Source organism: Scylla paramamosain, chromosome 4, assembly GCF_035594125.1.
Source record: "Scylla paramamosain isolate STU-SP2022 chromosome 4, ASM3559412v1, whole genome shotgun sequence".
Lineage (NCBI taxonomy): Eukaryota > Metazoa > Arthropoda > Malacostraca > Decapoda > Portunidae > Scylla > Scylla paramamosain.
The window spans coordinates 36558353-36577986 of record NC_087154.1 but is presented as its reverse complement, the minus strand read 5'-3'; the positions used below and the strand labels follow the sequence as shown (position 1 = coordinate 36577986).

The 19634-nt window shown below is 40.5% G+C and overlaps 2 protein-coding genes across 13 annotated transcripts in view; one reads left to right on the top strand and one right to left on the bottom strand.

Annotated features, from left to right (window-relative positions):
• LOC135100053 (uncharacterized) overlaps positions 1-5244 on the top strand; it is a 50389-nt gene extending 45145 nt beyond the window's left edge. For 6 of the 11 annotated variants that reach the window (XR_010268500.1, XR_010268498.1, XR_010268501.1 and 3 more), the window contains 2 exons: positions 4721-4823; positions 5071-5244. The gene's annotated coding sequence lies outside the window, so the exon portion shown is untranslated. Of the gene's footprint in view, positions 1-266; positions 493-2257; positions 3011-4720; positions 4824-5070 lie in introns of those variants that run through there. The other 5 variants (XR_010268504.1, XR_010268503.1, XR_010268496.1 and 2 more) reach the window with 5 other exon arrangements.
• Positions 5245-6491: 1247 nt separating this feature from the next.
• On the bottom strand, positions 6492-19538 carry LOC135100051 (regulator of nonsense transcripts 3B-like). 2 transcript variants are annotated; one of them, XM_064002924.1, is made up of 9 exons: positions 19243-19538; positions 16867-17003; positions 15570-15754; positions 13820-14033; positions 10758-10970; positions 9900-10123; positions 9605-9798; positions 7620-8313; positions 6492-7278 (listed from the first exon to the last, which is right to left on the bottom strand). In XM_064002924.1, exons 3-9 carry the CDS (start codon positions 15702-15704, stop codon positions 6994-6996), a joined length of 1959 nt encoding a protein of 652 aa, XP_063858994.1. In that variant the 5' UTR covers positions 15705-15754; positions 16867-17003; positions 19243-19538; the 3' UTR covers positions 6492-6993. The 2 variants fall into 2 exon arrangements, with proteins under 2 accessions (XP_063858994.1, XP_063858993.1); XM_064002923.1 differs by lacking the exon at positions 16867-17003.
• Between the last annotated feature and the right edge of the window lie 96 nt (positions 19539-19634).

Sequence of the window (19634 nt, the reverse complement as noted above, 5' to 3'; positions counted from 1 at the left end):
CTTAAGAAGCACCCAAGCAAATTTCAAGATCATGATGAAAGAAAATACACTTCACATTAGGAAATAATCATATACTCTGCCTCTCTCTATATAAATGACCCAAGGGACAGTCTAGGATTGCAGGAAATTTTACTTGCTGAGCCAGTGAATGCTATTAATTATTTGTTCTTAGGCATCAAGTTTTAGCCACACGTTGATAAGTTTAATCGCGTGTTTTCGTTCAACTTTCCCTAACGACTCCCTCAGTAGTTTCATCATCCTGGCAGGTCTTCCCGTGCACTTGGATCATGACAAATTTCTCAAGAGCTCTTTTATGGCGGCAGTAAAGCGGCCAACTCGGCAAGCAACGCCTCGGCTAAAGGGTCTGTCTATAATTTACCACGACGTAGGGAAGATTCACCCAACCTGCCCGCTCTTCATGTTCCCTCCTAGTGTTCACAGCCTCTTTGTGGCTTTCTGCAAGTACGCTTAGTCAATAAAATTAACTGGAAATTGCTTTTTTATTTATTCAGAAATGGAGGAAGAATGAAGACGGAGGAAGAGCAGTTGATAAAGTGACAAGCGTGATTAGTGAGTGATAAAAGGGAGAATATTCAGCCGTACGTCTAAATCTCAAGACTTTTAACTCTCGCTGGTCACTCTTGGCCCGTGGCGAGGCAACACAGGGAGGAAGATAATAGCCTTTGCTTTGTATTGACCAAGACAGCTCGTTGAGGAGGTGGCGGGCACGGTAAGAGGGAAGTCTTCTGGAGGAGGGGCTGCCGAAGGGGCTCTTGAGACATTAACACATCCGCCCTTGTGTTTCAGCGAGGCGGACCACCGTGCCTCCACTGTAATTTAATGTTGCAGTAATAACAGGAAACATACGTCTTTTTATATGCATTTTGCGGCAGCATTAAAGCACAGAGGACAATGGGCAGACTGTAAAATTTGCATTGACTGCCAGACAACAGAAGAGAGGGTGCAGGAGGGAAGAGGGGTGGCGGGGCACATCTAGAGGCCTCATTAAAAATCATATTCCTGGGTTCCCATGTAAGCATCCCATTTCATTGTGCACACGAGAGCCGCGCCTCACTCACGTCATCACCGCGGCCACACACCACGCCGGAACGAGGAAGTCTGGTGCTCATAACGTACCCGCTGAAGTCACGGTAATTCTCTTCTTCCATTAATGCTATAATAACTCTTGATTTCATGATATGTCAAGTCGGTTTCTCGTAAAAACCCGAGTAGTTATCTATAAAAGATTATGTGCTTTTCATAACTCTCGTAGCTTCATTTAAGATGCTCTTGGAACACAACACTGCATTATAAGTAGGAACAAACTCCCATCACGTCAAACCATGAGCAGTTCTACGTTAGGTCGAAGCTCTGTACATAAGCTAGGCCTGTCTGGCTCCCTCTGACCTTGAAGCAAAGCGACTCCTCTCAGCGGGTAGAGACAAAAGGAGCAGCTACAAGCCAGCCATTCGGGCCCGACGTGTCGTGAGAGCCGCGAGGGATGGGAAGCGCAACGAGAGGAAAGAGAGGAGAAGAAGAGGCTGGAAGGGTGTCGGGCTCTGCTGTGTTTGCTGTGGCTCCTTAACAACTGGAGTGATGGCCATTTAATTGCTGGATAATAATATGTAATAAGCAGAACCTTATCAGTCTCATCGCCGCCCAGGGCAACACGTAGCCTGTTAGCGGGTGAGGTGTGGCGACCCAACACATGCTGCCAAGTAAGGAAGAACGCCAGCCGCTGCGGTTATGGTGAGAGACGGAGGGAGAACACAGGAACACGGGAGCAGCAGATAACAGATACTCTCCTGCTTACGAGTTTATCTGCTGGAGTAAGTTACTTTATTATACAGATCATAATTACTTATACCATAGGAGGAGGATGACGGCGGAAAGGGGGGGGGTTGTAAGGAGGAGGAGGACGAAGACGACGACGACTAGGAAAAGGAGGAGGAAGTAAAGGCATGGTGACGATCGAGAAAATGTGGTGGTGGTGATGGTGGTGGTGGTGGTAGGAGAGATAGACAAGTAGCGTGGAGAGACAGTACCCCCCACTACGCTACTCGTTGTATGCTTATTAACATTAAGAACATTTATAGGAAGTAGAATATAGAAAAAACTCACACACACACACACACACACACACACACACACACATGGAAAGGGATAATAATAAAAGTCATAAAGTCAAATGAGTGAAAATTTCCGCCCAATCGATATCAACCAAAAATATAACTAACAAGAAGTGATGCCCCCTCAGCGACAGCCGCGTGTGATGAGTGTTTCCTGCCGCGTCCCGGGCTGCGGGGTGCGGCGAGACGTGGGATTTCCTCGCCTGGATACACCCTTCCAGCCTGACGGTGTCCCCCGACAAGGGCGTTAATCAGAGGGCGCAGCCACCACTTGCTTTTAACTGGCGGAGTAAGACAGGCTACGGAGAAGTCTATGTCCGCCTCTAAACACATAAGGAAAACCAAGAAAACCCATAAAAGATTTGAAGAAAGATGATGATCACAGTAATTCTGCAACCGTGCGAGGAACACCCACCACTTAGCGGCTCTTGGCAGGCCTCAGCTGATGGGAGATACCGAGTGTGTGAGTGCTGGCGTGTCATCAGCGGGGATACGTCACCGATGGCTCTCTCTGATGCAGGATCGATAGGCGGCGCTGAGATAAGACCCAGTGGAAAGAGAGCTGAAAAATTATAAATAAAGTAGCGTTTTTTTAGAAGGTTAGTGGCCTATCAAAACAAGGATTTCTTCAACTTCTTTCCTGGCGGATTTTGAATGAATAAGTTCGTAATTATTTCCATATCTCCTTCCTCGAACACCATATAATTATTTCCTTCCTCGCCTTCCCTCCTTATTAACGTTCCTATCAGGATGATTTCATATGCATTTTGATAATCGCCTAATGAAGGGACGTTTGCCTACCAAAAGTCGCCGTTTTTTTAGGATGAGGCAAGAAATTGTTAATTCCAATTCAGCTTAAACTTAAATGATACTGTCCACATTGTGTTTTTCGCCTTGTTATGTGTCAATGATGAACTGTAATTTCATAGACTGGCATTGTTGTTCCTTTCTTCTTGTTTACACTTTACTTACGATCTTTCTCTTCGTCTCTTACTGAAACTTCATTTGTCTTCACGCACGGAAGAAAAATATATAAAAATAAATCAAATGAGCTAATATTGATAGATAAAAAAAAAAAAAAGGCGGGGGGGAAGAAGTGAAAAGGGAAAGTTGAGGAAATGCTGAATTTGAGTATTAACCCCAACAAAAAAGCAAACTCACACACACACACACACACACACACATCAATATGCCTCTTTGACTTCTCGGGTTACGGCAGGAGGTAGAGAGGAGAGGAGCGTCCGTAACGAGGTGACAGCAGCAGCCTCTGACCTACCTTGTAATTATCAACATGACCAGTCCCCTGCGGCCACTTAGGCGATCCTTGCTAATTAGATTATAACCGAGGCGGGACTAACAGGCGGGAGGGAGGAGGAGGGAGAGTGGAAAGGAAAGAAAGGCGCTTTGAGGATGTCGCTGCATTTTTTTCTTTTTATCCTTTTGCCTTGTAACGTTGCCGCATTGAGATGAAAAAAAAAAAAAAAAAAAAAAAAAGGGAGAGATTCTTGGTCTGCGTCGTGTTGCGTGTGAGGCGGAATGGGTGGTCGGTCTTTGCCATATCACTATGAAAGGTTTCGTTGTGTCTATGCGTTTGTCTCGGCCCGTTCTCTCTCTCTCTCTCTCTCTCTCTCTCTCTCTCTCTCTCTCTCTCTCTCTCTCTCTCTCTCTCTCTCTCTCTCTCTCTCCACTACTACTAAAACTACCACCCTTCATTACACACAAATCCTTACAACCAACCTCACATGATCACTACTACAACGACCACCACCACTCATTCGCTCCCTCACGACACCGCCGGCCATGAACAGTCCGGCTCTTCATGGCGGGACGGAGAGGGCGTGGCGCGGTCGGGTCGGGTGCTCTGTGGTCTGTCGGTGTTCCGTGTCGCCCCTCGGGAAGAAGTAAGGAACCCTAACGCCAGTGCTGGGGGTGGCCGCTGCTCCGCTGGGCTGAGGGTCGGAGGCGTCAAATTTGCTGTTGTGCCCTCGGGTACATTCTAATTACACTCTCGTCGCTGTGGGTTATTAATTATACTTTGGGGTTAATTCTGCACGGTGTCAATTAAAGGAGCAACATGGACACGAACACCCAGCCGATGCACCGATAAGAGTAGTGCAGACTGTGGGATCCGCAATTTTGAAACGTTTTGCGTCCTCACAAGAACTGTTTTCTAAAATCACAGATATGATGAGGCGGGACCTCGTCTATGTTATTTTCTTCCTTTCCTTGTTTAATTATCATCAGAGTTATGGAAACATGAAAACCTCAGTCATGCTAGAGCAGACGTAAAGCGGCGAAATGTTTGGGAATGCCGTCCCTGGCTACAGGACGCCAGCACCACCTGCCTCAGTACTCTGCCGCTGACGAACTTCTGACGGTAGCCAATTTCCTGGATCGAGTGTTAAAGGTCCTTCCAACAGTAGAAAGGGAAAACAGAAATAGAGTAGTTACTGCTACAAATGTCAGTCTCTCACAATTATTCGTAGAAAACAATAAATTTTGAGGGTAACTAGTATAGGCGTGGTAAAAACTGATCATGTTAGGTGTTTTGTTTTGTTCTCTTTATTATGCTCTCTTCTCTTCTCCTTCAGCTAGCAAAAGGACCAGAGCGGAACACTGAACTGAAGGAAGACCTACGAAGCGATAGAAAGCGGAAGAGGTCACAAGAAGAAGAAGAAATTATATTTTATTAAGGCAAGATTTATCTCTGAAATATATTTTGTAGTTAGACATATGTCTAACTGTAATCAACACAAGGATTACCAATAATACATTTTTCCATCAGTTTTCCAGTATTTTCATATTTGGTAGTTAGGCATGACTAACTAATCAGCACAAGGATTACCAATAATACATTTTTTCATCAGTTTTCCAATATTTTCACAGACATTCTTCAGCATTTTGTTTTTCCTTGTTACTAATTTCTGCTTTTAATTTTCAGGTGTAGGTGTTACCTTCTTCCCGTGTGGGCCTGTATGCACGGTGCTTCCCTCACCATTACCCACAAATACACAAACATTTGTTGCAGTATTATACTCAGTCTCACCATTAACTGCAACAGTCTACATCAGTGTCAATCTTTGCTGTACAAGTATCAGGGAAATAAGGATGATTCAAAACAGTCATTAATAAGTCCACCACTACTTTCATTATTAACTAGAAATGGAGAGGCTGGTTCTTCATGTGGCAGACAGAGGCTGCAAGTTTCTTTTCTTGCCAAAAAAATTACTTGAGTTGACAAAGATTACTCATGGATGTCATGATCTTCACATTATCCACCTGCTCACCATCACTGGCCATTTGTTATTGCTATGGCTGGTAGATAGTAAAACTGTTTAAGAATACAAAGTATGTGAAACACGTGTGTGTAATGCTTATAAAACCAAAGCTGGGGATGGACTCATGTACCTTCCCCACTGGTTTGGGACAAGACCATATTCCCCTAGCTGGCACACGGGTACACTCGTGCACACCATCCTCTCAAGAGATGATGGATTGCACCAACGCCTAACCAAACATGCAGTCTGAGCAGTAAGACTGAAAATTCAAGCCAGTATTATGGACTTTCACCAATAGTTCCTGGACAACTTCTCTCACCAAAATATTGTACAAATTTTTGTGAACTGTGGGATACTATTATCTTGATTTCTGAGTGGTTGGTGCTTGGGTACACTACTGGAGGCAATGCCTTAAGTAATGAGACCTTTTTTTAAGTTGTATGTATGTTTGTATCAAAAACCTTATCAGAAGAACATGGCCCTGCAGGATATGCCAGACTTCAGTGAAGTTATTTCTTCAGAAAACTTATGGCCCATGGGAAAAAAAAAAATGGGAAACAAAGTTATTTGTTGATTCAGGAACATGTTCAGGATATGTTCTCTAGATCAACATTCCTCTCCAATAGCACTGCATCTGGGGAGAGTGTCCTTTCAGCACACACATGTATGACTGCTGTAACCTGCAGATTCTGTGGTTTGTGTGGGATGTGTTCCAAGGCTGCTGGTCTGCCTCTGAACTCATCCATGTTCTTTAACAAAACACGTACATCATTTTTTTGTGGATACAGCATGCAGAATTCATTTAACTTTGGAAGCATGAAAACTATTACTTTAAATGCTTCTATATTAAAATTCAGTATATAAACCTATGGTATAGAATGTGAATGACAAACGAAAACATGCACAGGAAGCAATGATAAAAGTTAAAGGGAACAGTGTTAGACAAATGTTTAACTTCAGCAATAAGTCAGTTTGTCAGAAACACAGTGGACTGGTCACAGAATTCTGGTGATGTGAAATATTGCATTGTGGGGCTTCAATTTAGAGCATTGCTCCATGGAGCATAGGAAATGAAATAATGAAAAGAAGTGATGATGTTTGTAATAACAAATGTCAAAATTCATAGTATATGTTATACAGAAATACATCACAAAAGCTTGCATGCTTTTCATATGTTGCACCTTATCTAATCTTGCCTGTTTTATTGAAAAAAGTAGATTCCATACAAACATCTGAACCAAAATTGATGTCACTGTCATTTGCATCAGCTGTTGATACAAGTTGTCTAAATACAGTATGAGTTAATGATTACAAAGTATGACTTCTTGTGCACTTGTGAGCTAGGGTCTGTGATCTCTTTGATATTAGAGAAGGACTCCTAAATTTCTAGAAAGAATGGAGACCACTTTGTACAATAGATTTCAGATTAACACCATCCTCATTATCATTACATTTCTTATAATGACATGTCCATGACAATACTTGTATGTGATACTTCATGATGCTTCAATGACTGTTTTCATATCTCTGCTTAGTATCTGTGGTGCTAATGATTCAGTGTATAGTTATGTTCTTATGGACTTAGCTCATTCATCCTTGTTGTTATCTTCTCCACCACTGTCCCTCTGAGCAACACTATTGTCATCTTTCTGGCTGTCAGCAACAGACAGGCTGTCACTGCAGTGCCCAGCTGCAGCTTCATTCTTGTGGGTGGATGCTCCCCTTTTCTTGGGTGGTGCTGCCTTCTTTGCATCCAGCATGACAGGGCTGGGGCTGGATGAGGAGGTATCCACCCCCTCTTCCCGCTCATGCCTCATTCGGCTGCTGAGGCGAGATTGCCCTGGACGGTAGAGAGCCATGGCTGGTCGGTCCTGGGAGAGAATGGAAACTTATCACCAGTATCCCCTATGCCACAGAGGTAATTCAGAGTTGTAGAGTAGTGAGTGAATTAATTTCAATACCAATGAGAGACAAGAATAAAAGATGTCCAAGTCATCAACTAGCACAGTAGACAATGGATGCAAAAGGATGACTTCCATAACACTGAAATGAGAGGAATAGTGTTGGGATGTGTGATAAATATAACTACCTTGCCAGGAGTTATATAGAGAAATATGAAAATGCTGACAGAATTAAAAGCACTAAATCTCTTAAAGACATCAAGTTCATTATGACTTGAATTAAACCAAAAAGTTGATGATCTATTCCATACCTTGTTCCTGATCCTCCTCTCAACTCTTGGGTCTTTCTCTCTCTTCTTTGGTGTGACTGTTTTATCTGCAGACGTCCCCACCCCTGCATCTCCCTCCTCCTTGCTGTGTGACTCTCCTCTATGGTGATCCTCATGGTCTACTGATGCTCCATAATCATCTGTACTTTTAGTCTTATGCCCATCCTCATATCTCTTGCCTCTGTCTTCCTTAATCCTTCTGTCCTTCTCTTCTTTTTTCCTTCCTTCACTGTACCGCTTAGACTTGACACCTTCAGGTTTGTGTACACGGTGGCCTTCTTGACCTTCTTCCCTCATTTCATCTCTATGTCTCCCTTTTTCCTCTCTTCCTTCCTCTTTGTATTTACTGTGCTCCTCCCACTCTTCCTCCCGGTGTCTTGTTCGATCCTCCCTCATTTCCTCTCTATGCCTGCCTTCCTCTCTGTGTCTTGTTCGATCTTCTCTTCCTTCCTCTCGGTGTCGTGCTCTGTCATCTCTCCCATCATCTCTGTGACGTATTCTATCATCTCTTCCTTCATCTCTGTATCTGACTCTATCCTCCCTCCCTTCATCTCTGTGTCTCATTCTATCATCTCGCCCTTCATCCTTATGTCTGTTTCGCTCTTCCTTTCCTTCCTCCCTCTGCCTCATCCTCTCTTCATCCCTTAATCGGAACTTTTCCTCCTGCCGCCTGATTCTGAAAGCCAAGAATTAATTAATGCTAAGACATAAATAACATGGTTTTTAATATATGAGGCACCCAGAGCCAGAGTGATGCAAGCAATCTCATGATTGAAACTGATATTCTTATTGCATTGTCTTCCCCAAAAAACCAAGTGAAATTATCCATGGAACCTTCTTGACATGCTTGAGTGATAGCTATCAATTGGTGGGGCCAGAGAGAAGTAGCTGCCTCGCCACAGCAGTGCAGGAAGAGCCAGTCAATGACAGCTTGTGCTGCAAGCCGTGTGTCACTCCAGGACACACTTGGAGGAAGAATAAGTCCCTCCTCCAAGGGGACACCTCCACACCACCACACCCACCCACCACAATCTCCCTCCCTCTGGCCTGTTTGCTACCCTTAAATGACAGGCTGCTGTCTTAATTTTGCTTTTGAATAACACATATGCCTTTCATTATTATGGTGGACAACAGCATACTCCCTGAGGAGCCAGGAGCCTCCAGAGGAAGACAAATATCGCTAAAAAACGAAGAAGCATTGGGGAAGCCTATGTGTGCTTTGGAAACATCAGATGATTTTATTAATCTTTATAATCTATCATCCTTTATACTAGTATATTTTCATAACATTTATTAGTTCTTTTGTTTTAGTTTCTTCCAGTTTAATTTTTTAAGCTTGTATCATTCTCTTTGTGTTCATCTTCGGAAGAAAGAATGGAGCAAATCCTTTGAAAATAACTAGAATTTCAGAAAATGGATCTTTGAAGTTGTAAGTAAATATTAGTTGACTGCACTCGTTGTGAATGAGATGTGGGAACGTTTTACTTCCTATTTTTTTTGTTCTCTTTAAAAGAGAGGAGGTATGTTAATAATGTTTACACTGTGCACGAGCTGTGCTTTACTGATAGCATGTATCTTTTGTTTGTTTGCTGACATTAGAGGGCATGCACTCCTGGCATCTTTGATGGACATGTACATCCTGGCTTTCGTAAATAAAGTCAAATGCTGTTCATCTGCCCTTCAATTTACCCTGCCACACTGATCTACAAGTTCAACAAGCAAAACTAATAGCAAAATATATAGAAATAGTATGAAAAGCATGTAATACTCATATCTTGCTGCATATTGGAATTTTGTGGCATCTTATTTAGTTCTTTATGCATGTAGAGGGGAAAGACAGCAATGGCAAAGTGAAGTGGAGAGGAAATGACAGCAGGCAGACCAAGAAAGGGAGCTACAAAGGGAAGGACCTGAAGCTGAACATGATAGAACAGAGAGCAGCATGAAGGAAAACCATCACAGCTCACCTCTCTTCTCGTTCCTTTTCCTTATCTCTGCGGTTAAATTTCACTTTTTCCTTTTCCCTTTCTCTTCTCTGCTGGTCTTCCTCCATCCTCCGCTGCCTCTCTCTCTCATATCGCTCCCTGTCCCTCTCCTTCCTGGTTGGGCGGACATCCCCCTGGCCGTCATCCTTGCCACGTTCTGGCTGCAGTACCTGTAGCTGTGGCCAACAGGGTTAGTCAAAATGCAGAAGAGGAGAGTATCACAATAAAGAAACAATAACCTCTGCTCTATTCTTTTTATTTATTTATTTATATTTACCTTGACCCCAGAGGCATCTTCTTTTTGGTCATCTTTTTTCTTCATCTCCTTCTGCTCCTTCACTTCCTTCTTCTTCCTCTTCTCATCCTCTTTTGCCTTTTTTCTCTCAAATTCTTTTCTCCTTCTCTCTTCCCTCTTCTCCTCTTTACTTCTCAGCTTTTCTGCTTTCCTTTGCTCAATGTATTCCAGTAAGGGTGTCTTCACTTTCAAATATCCATTGTTGGCTGCAGCAAAAATTACGTTAAGTTATTCCCTGCATAGCAATTAAATGTGAAGAAATGCATCATTGTATACAAGATTCTAAGACCACTTTTTCCAAGTTTGTCAAATATCTACTATGATCCATATCTAAATGCCAGTCTGATTCACTTAACAGAGATAACCTAAACGAGGGATGAAAATGGTAAGCGGAAGCACTGAATTACAGAGGTCTAAGCATCCAGAAAGGCAAAGGGCAAGTTAAAGTGATGCGGTACATATAGATTATGTCCTCCAAATATCTGGGGCTTAAAATAATGGCAAATGACAGAGTAAACATAAAAAAATTGACTGGGGCTCAGTTCTGGAGGAGTCATGAAGTGATGGGGGTATTGTGGGATGTGGTGGTCATGGTGTGAGATTAAACTACATATTACACTATGATGAAGACATCTTGGCTGGAAAACACAAAGAGTCCGATACCATTAAGTACACCTGCCCAATATGGTTGCATATGTCCAATTTAGCTCCTTTAAGCATTAGAATATGCAAGCTTCTTCACCACAGCAAGGTGGCATTTCACTGAAGAGTCAGAGTAAAATAAAACATTAAAGGTATGACTAAAAAAGGTATGCGTGTTTGGCTGCAATGAAGACTAACCCTTAAGTTCTCTATCATGTGCCTGTATTTCTTCCAATACAGCTTCCAGGGGCTGGAGAGTGACTGTCTCTGGGTTGGCAATAGTCTCAAGGAATTCCAAGTAGTCTGGGTCCTGGTCAATAGTGCCACAGCGAGCATCCTTCTTCTTGCTGCCAAGCCTCTTGGGCACCTTTTGGAATGGGGCAAACTCTACCATGGCTGGGAACTCATTGCCTGTGAAGTAATACAACATTTAAGGGAAATGCTCCTCAGGTTATAAAATTTATTCAAAGTTTCTCATTTTCATTTTTAATAAAAAGGTATGAAGAGTACTTCATTCAATTTCTATCCAGTATAACAATACTGCTGCTTGGGAAGCTATTTCTAACCATCTCTGACTAATGACTTAACACGTTAACTGCATTTGGCAACTCAGCACTCTCGCCTGCTCCATGGAACCTTCTCAACGCCATGCTATCAGTATCCATTGGACTTTTGCAGAGAGAGGTATGTATCATTATGGCAGCGTGGCCTGTGGTATAGTGTAAAATCCCACAATATAAATATATACCAAATTGCAGATTCCTGGTATTTGTTTCCTCTATTGTATATGCATGTATAGGCATTGTTTGGTGCACATATGTCCCAATTCACAACACACTGATAATATTATTCTTGTTCTATTTTGTGTTGTTTATGATGCATACATGAGTTAATATTAATACAATAACTAACTTCTGATCACCTGTACATAGAAAAGTTATGCTAATCATGCTTTTTTTCTCCTTTTGAAAAGAAATGGGCATAATTGATTTTTCCAGAGGATGATCAGTTTCTTCACAAAGCTCATATGGTGATTTAAATGATCCAGATTTTTTTGTCAATTCAGACAACCTAGATAATGAAATCTCTGAGCAAAGTGATGACACAGAAACAGATGAGGAGCAAGATGAACAAGTTGAAGAGCCTGATACAGACAATTCAAACTCAGGAAGAAATGAAGACAGCAACACCTGATCTGAGTAGTTGCCTGTAATTTCAAAACAATTCATGCCTTTACTGGGAAGGAAGAAAAGAGCTTTTTTGTAATGTAAGTAATGTAATGTAAGTAACACAAATGGTGAAACTGAGGTGCTTCCTCATGACGGATATGCTATATTTGTATCTGATGACATCACTGATATGACTGTTCATGAAACTAACAGGTAAGAATAAGAGAAAATTAATGCTGAAAGAGTAACATGTAGGTCAAAATTAGTTTTGTGAAAACCTAACAGTAAAGAAGAGATAAAGATGTTTATTGGCAATGTCATTTACATGGGATTAATTGTGAAGCCTGAAGTTCAACTCTACTGGTCTAAAAGTGTGTTGTGTGATGATTCCTTTGTACCAAAGCTTATGTCACGAGAAAGATTTTAGATTTTCTACAAACTTCTGCACTTTGTAGACAATATGGCTCATGCAAATTCTGCACACCAGTTGTAGGTCAGACCAGTGACTGACCTATTGGTTAATAATTTTCAAGCTATGTGCAAACCCAGCTCCGAACTTGCTGATGAGAGTATGGTGCCATTTTGAGAGAGAGAGAATGCACATCAAACAGTACATTCCAGGCAAAGCTCACAAATATGAGATGAAAGTGTACAAAGTTTGCACACCTGAAGGATATACATGGAATCTGAAGGTTCATGTAGGGCAGTGATAAGAGTGCTGGCCTAAATTCAACTGAATCACATGTGGTAAAATTATGCAAAGAAATGTTAGGTATAGGATGCACTACCTACACTGACAATTATTACACCTCAGAGTACCTGGGAGGGTACTTGTTGAACAAGAAAATTTACATTTGTGGAACTGTTAGAGCAGGAAGGAAATGCATGTGCCAAGAAGTAGTGAAAGCAAAAGTAAAAGTGGGAGAAATGAAGCCAGCAGATAACAGACAAATGGAAGGAAAGGAGAGAAGTCCTCACTCTATCTACAGTGCCTTAGCAGGGCAATGACTTAGTTCCAAGTGGAAAGAAAAACAGAAAAGGGAAAGAGATCCTAAAACCTGAACGTGTCATTGAGTACAATAGAAAAAAAAGTGTTGATGTTGCTGATCAACTAAATTCCTACTACTCGCTACTACAAAAAAAAACAAGAAAGTGGTACAAGAAACTGGCTCTGGAAGTGATTGGTGGGATAGCAGTAATACTCAAATTCTATACGACAATTACTACTCAGCAAAACAAGCATGTCCAAGGAGCTTTTACAGAGTCAATAGTTCTCTCTAAAAACATTCCTGAGCAGATTACAAAATCAGGGAAGAGAAGCTCTGATATATCAGATGCCAGAAAAGAACATGCTTTAGAGGAAGCAGTTGGACAAAAGAAAACACAAGGAAGCAAAGCAGAGAGTGTTATGAGAAGATATCACTGTGTAAGAGATATAAGGTGGCCTCAAACAAGGCAAGGAGAGTGTCTAACTTTTGCAACAAATGTGATGGTCAGCCACACCTTTGTATTTCATGTTTCAATGAAAAATGTGACTCATACAATTAGTGATGTACATGGTAATCAATCAAACATTAGGATAATCTAATATTCTAAGTCAGGAATAGTGATCTGAAAAATTATTTTATATTCTGTTATGAAAGCAAAATTTTCATTCATTAGGAAATTTCATTTTTTAATGTTATTTGCTATGAGTGGTATCTTCCTCACAATTAATTACTATTATAAAATGTAATGCTTATGTTTTGGAAATAAAATGTCACCAAAGTTTACATGTATTTTGGGAGACTTTTTTTCCTTTTTATACCTATACTTTATTACTTAATGATTTTTTACACTTATTACTTGGTACCATTGCAACAATAGCAGAGTCATGACAAACACAAATTTAAAGACAAATAGTTTATATACTCACATTTCCAGAAATTTTTAGAAAGGACTATCCAGGCCACACATGTACCAATACACAATGCATGTAAAATCTGTTCAATACACTGCTGGGTCAGTGTGCAGTTAATGTGTCAAGTGATCCAAATGAAGGAAAAATAGAGACAAAACTAAGAGTTTCTGATCTAGGAGCAAACAATTTACCTTTCTGATCCACAAACACATATCCATCAAACTTGTCTCTGAAATTGAAGATCTCTGAAGAACTCTTGAAGTTAATATATGCCCGAGTAAAGGCATTGGGACCCAGGCTGTTGTCAGCAGGGCAGAAAGTGAAGTAGTCATACTCAGGTACTGGATTGATGGCCTCCATAAACTCTTCCTCTGTCATGGTTGGAGGCAGTCGCCGCACTACCACCTGCAACGTACATTACGGACACTAATCAAATATACTTGTGGCTAAAGGCTGGCATGACATCTCTGGCTTTCAACTTTGATTATTTTTAAACTCAGTTTTCTCCACTATTATTCATTTAAGAAGAGGCATGTTTATCAACTCAGCTTTCTCCACTATTATTCATTTAAGAAGAGGCATGTTTATCAGTTTCAATGGCATGCCATAGACCAGTGGTTCTTAATCAACCTGTGTGGTGTCAGAAATTTTCAAGGAGGTAGGTAAATGAACACTTGCGAAAAAGCACAAATTTCTTTAAATATTTTTGTTATTGTTTTCTATAGTCTGCTACTTTACTTAGTTACCACTTCCTGTACTTATTGACCACCCAATCTATATTATATCTATCAAAACCCATGGGAGGGAGGGTTTTAACTCGTCTGGACCAGTACACATACTGCTGGTTGGTGACTGGTGAATCCCCTTCTTTCCCAGTCTTCTAAACACATCCATGAAAATATTGTATTCATTCAGTTGAGGCAGTTGGCACTTGCTTTATCTCAGTTGTTATATTTACCTCAAAATAGTAAACAGCCACAAATTGATTGGTAAATTGTGAACAGGTATTTGTTGCTCTGTTTTTTATTCACAAGTTTTTAATTCCATTTCAATGTGAAGTAGATAATATTTAGGATGAAGTGCAAATTCTCTAGAACTGGACCCTGAGTCGTTCTGGTACCTTCCTGTTTTACTCTCTGATCTCACATCCGGCTCCTAGGATTCTAACTATGTTTGGATCCACGTATCTTTGTGAAGCTGCCTCTTCCACGCTCATTGCTGTCAAGATCAATGCATAAACAGGCTGAGTGATGAAGAGGACTTTCATTGCACACTCTGTCATGCATTCATTCATACATTCAAGATCTAGTAGCTGAGCTGTGTAAAGTATCTCACTAGTGCTTCATTCATATTCAATAAATAGGTTAAAAACAATTTTTTTTAATTTATCTGTAAAATCTGGGAGGAAATTTCATTCATTGATACAAGGAGGCATAAAGGAAGGGACATTTTCCTAGAGGGGATCATGGTATTGAAAAAGTTGAGAACCACTGCCACAGACCAATTTGCTATGTTGTAAAAAGAGTCTGCGCAGAAACTGTACACACACTTATAATGTAAGTGAAGTCACCTCATCCACAAAAAGTAAACATGCATTAAAAAAAAATCATTGCTATTTAGTGATTATTATTAACCTAAAGTAATTCTTCATCAGTTAATTATGTATACTTTACTCTTAACTTAAATAATGATCATCCCTTCTATCCAGCCAGTCCTTAGCAGCCTGATCCTAATGCACAAGTGTCTGTCATCACAGCTGCTGACACAAAACAACTATTGGAGGCATCACATGTATCTTCCACTCACAGGTTCGCCTTTTTCATCCCTTATCTTACTGTATAATACAGAGTTCAAGAGACCTGATAGAATGGTAGTCTTATTAATGCCCTACATTTTCACAACATAATCCTGGCACATAAAAGACACTGGTTTGCATTATACCTTTGTTGGTGGGCCATTACTTCGTTCCTTCTTAGCTTTAATATTGTGCTTGACCTCCGACAATTTTTTGCTTGTGTTTTCGCTGTATGATTTTGTGCCATCTCGCTTACCAACATCAACCGTCTTCACCGTCATCTTTGTGGTTTTCAGGTCTTTCAGGCTGTGATCTATGCTGTTTCACTGTCCTGAAAGTACAGACTGAGGTTAGTGTTATTTCTGAAATTGGTAAGTCACAAAAAATTAAGCTTGCTGAAATAGTTTTTAGGAACACAACAATCACAATACCCTTGTTCAACTCAACTCCAACATATAATTCTAAGTTGATAATCATAACACATAGAGAGAGAATTAGGTAAAGATTGTTCATCTGAACTCAGATAATCATAATATGAAACATGGGTGTAAGGATACTTGTCCTAGTGTCAAACACACCACCAGTAATTTTCTGTCCCAATCAGCCAACATTACTAAACAAATAGCTTCACCATGCCTTATGTGTGATTGTAAGATTTTACTATTTTGCACTGTCACCATTTCATACTGCACTGGTTCTGTGCTTTTCCTTTATGCTTAGCTGAGATTTATGCATGACCATAAGATAAGCACACCTTTAAGCAGAATTCCAAGCATAATTTTAAGAATCCCCATGAATATGGCCCAAGATGAATATGCCACATCAGCATGTGTTTCAGTGTGATATATGTGACAGATGGCAACATTTTGCTTGTAGAGAAGACCTAACAGTTGTGACCATTCACATAAACACAAGTACAAGCTAATAGCATTTGTTGTGCACACAGGCCTCACTAAAGTGAATCCAGCTGTACTTGGTATCTGGGATGTTGGCTGTTCCTGTCCCATGTTACTGTCACGTTCATCATTGATCTCCCTCTCTCGCTCATATTGCAGTCCTTTGGCTTAGTGATTCCAAAATTATAAGTTGTTATACACAACTGCATGGTTTTTTAATGGTTTTTTATTTGATGATGAAAAATTGATGCTGTATATCTTCTAGTACACTTGGCAAGAAATATAGGCCATGCGGCGCTGCCACCCCTGTGCCCTTGACACATGAATTCCCCAAGTCACTCCGGGGTTGAGATAGCAACAGTGTAGACAGATACAGCCAACACCCTGAGTACCAAGTTAGTCTGGATCCACTATAGTTATCCATGCATATACTTCCAAGTGAAGGAATGGAATTGAAAGCACTACCAAAAGAAGTATTTAAAGAACATGCAAGGCTGCCTTTTCAGTTTATGGGATCAGCATATCAATAAAGACATAAAAACTTAACAACTTCTGGCTGCTTGCTGTCCCCACTTGACAGCATCATGAATACACCTCGCAGCATCATGAATACACCTTGCAGCACTGTGTATACACCTCGCAGCACTGTGTATACACCTCGCAGCACCATGAATATGCAGAGTCCTGAATACAACAAAAAAAGTGTCATACTGTACTACATTGGTATCTTTAATCCCACAGCAATCTCTTCATTTTTCAACAACACACTGAAAGAAATATTTGATGGCATTGAGAAGGCAAAACACCTGATAAGTGTTAAGTTAGGTTTTGTTGGATTAATAATCGTACGTGGCTTAAAAGAGTGAAATCCTTCCATTAGTATTAGAAAGTTTAAATAGAAAGTTAGAAAAAAGTACATCATATAGATACTGTCAATGACTATTTCTGTGCAAGAGAATCATAATACTGGTGTGCAAGACTCCCATAAATTTATCCTGCATCAAGCATTACATGACTGCTGTGTTAATTATCTTTATAAAGGACAAGGACATAACATTTAGCATGGCCTACGGGTTTGAGATTACAGTCCATCTCAGTCAGTAGTGGCCACAACAGAGTGCACCTTAGCACCTTGATGCATCCCATTTCCTCTTTAGGTGATCTGACCAGATTAGCATACAAGTAATAGGCCCTGTCAACTCACCTTACCTGGTGTTGGTAGACAAGGACAAAAGTTATCAGAGCACTGTTACTTTGACAGACATGGGAAAACAGAGTTATTTTAATAGACAATGACAAAAAACATGTTATTTTTGGCTGGCAAGGAGAAAAGTATAAAGCTAGTTTGGCAGATAAGGCAGACAAAAGTAAAATCACAATGCTATTCTGATTGAGAAATGCAACACTGCTCAGAACTATGTAATTTTGGCAGACAAGAACAAAAGCACAGTGTTATTGGTATCTTTTTACTCTTTCACCAGTCTCGAAATAGCTTTTCTTATCCTTCTCATCAGATAGAACCTCTCATTCTGATTAATTTATACCTAATATATGCACACCACAATTTATTTATAATGCAGACAGTAATTTTTAAAGACTAATCTGTTTTTTGGGGGGAAAGCAGAGTAAGTTTGGTTTGGTTAGGTTAATTTGGTTAGGTTAGGTTAGCTTAGTTGGGTTAGAATGGCTTGCTTAGGTTAAATTAGTTTGGTGAGGTTAAGTCAGTTTGGTTTGTTAGGTTAGGTTAGTTTGGTTAGGTTAGGTTAGTCTGATACATTTAAGTTAGTTTGGTATGGTTAGGTTAGGCTATTTTGGCTTGCTTAAGTTAGGACAATCAGCTGGCAGCCAGTACTCTCAGGGTAACACTGCCAGGGAGTGTTACTGCCATGTTACTTATTTGGGAGGACCAAACTTTTTTTTTTTTTCTGGTACATTTTGGTCTGTTTTGTATAATGTTTTTTTTTTTTTTACTAGAAATTATTAGCTTCTGAAGAAATAGGGAGTGGGAGTATAGAAAATAAAAACTAATGATTTGTAGAAAAACAACAAGCAGATTAATTCAAAACAGTCTGAAAACTACCAGAAAAAAACAGTTTTGTCTGGAATAGAGACTGCTGAAAGAATAAAAACTGATAGTTCTATTTTGACAGACAAGAAAAGCCACAATGCTATTTTGACAGACAGGGACAAAAATTAGTATTATTTTTGGAACTGAGTGCAAAAGTGCTTGGAACCAAGTTACTTTGTCAAACAGGGATAAATGTAGTGTTATTTTGGCAGATAAGGACAAAACTAGTGTTGGTAATTATCTAGAGTCCTTTCCCGCTCTTAAAAGTGGTCTATTCTCTTCCACTCTTTTGCATGTACATTTAGTTACACACAAAAAGTAAGTATAAGGTGGGGGAGAAGTGCCCCCATCATTTAGGGGTTTAGGGAGGTCCAGGTGGGGTGAGGGGGAAGCCTCCACAGTTAGGTAATGCTAGGTCAGATTAGTGTCCTTAAGGGGAGAAGCCCCAACCCAGTTAGATTAGGCAATGTTTTATATAAAAGTCTACGGCAACTAACCTAACTTAACCGTGCAGGTTTTGCTCCCCCTTGGACACCCCCTTCAAGGACAGTGCACTTCTCCCCCTTATATTTATGTTTTAGGTTTATCTACAGTTATATGCGAAAAAATGGAAAAGGATATACCAGTAATAAGGACGGGATAGGATTCTAGATAATTATCCTACTCTTACTTTGGCAAACAATAACGAAAACAGTGTTATTACGACAGACAAAGGCAGAAGTACTTTAGTCAGAGATGGATGATAGATAAGCTGCTTGATTTACACTTGGCTATTAGTTTATTGCATTCACACAAGGAGGAGCAATTATGACATGCACACATAAAGAGTATGCTGTTAATACATATTATACAGACCGGAGACAAATTATATTAATGGTTGGAAGGGCTCGTCTTTTGCTGTCTGTGTCTTCTTAAGGGCTGCGATGGTTCCCTTGGATCATATGTGTCCTGGTGACGTCCCGTGCGGCAATCACAGGCTAGATAGCTGTCCCGAATTTTTTAAGAAGGCACAAGTGAGGCGGATGATTGTAGTTTTGAAGTGAGAGTTGGACGCCCCCGCCACAGGCAGGGAGGGTGAACAGGTCAAAGATGCACTATTTGCTGCCTGCGTAGTGTTGTGACTGCTGTCTTGTCTAATGTCTTGATCTTGATCCTGATGTTACTGGTAGTTCACATAAATTGATAGATTGATCATGGAATTGGGCTGGGGGGGGGGAAAGAAGGGGGTTAAAGATTAATGACTACTG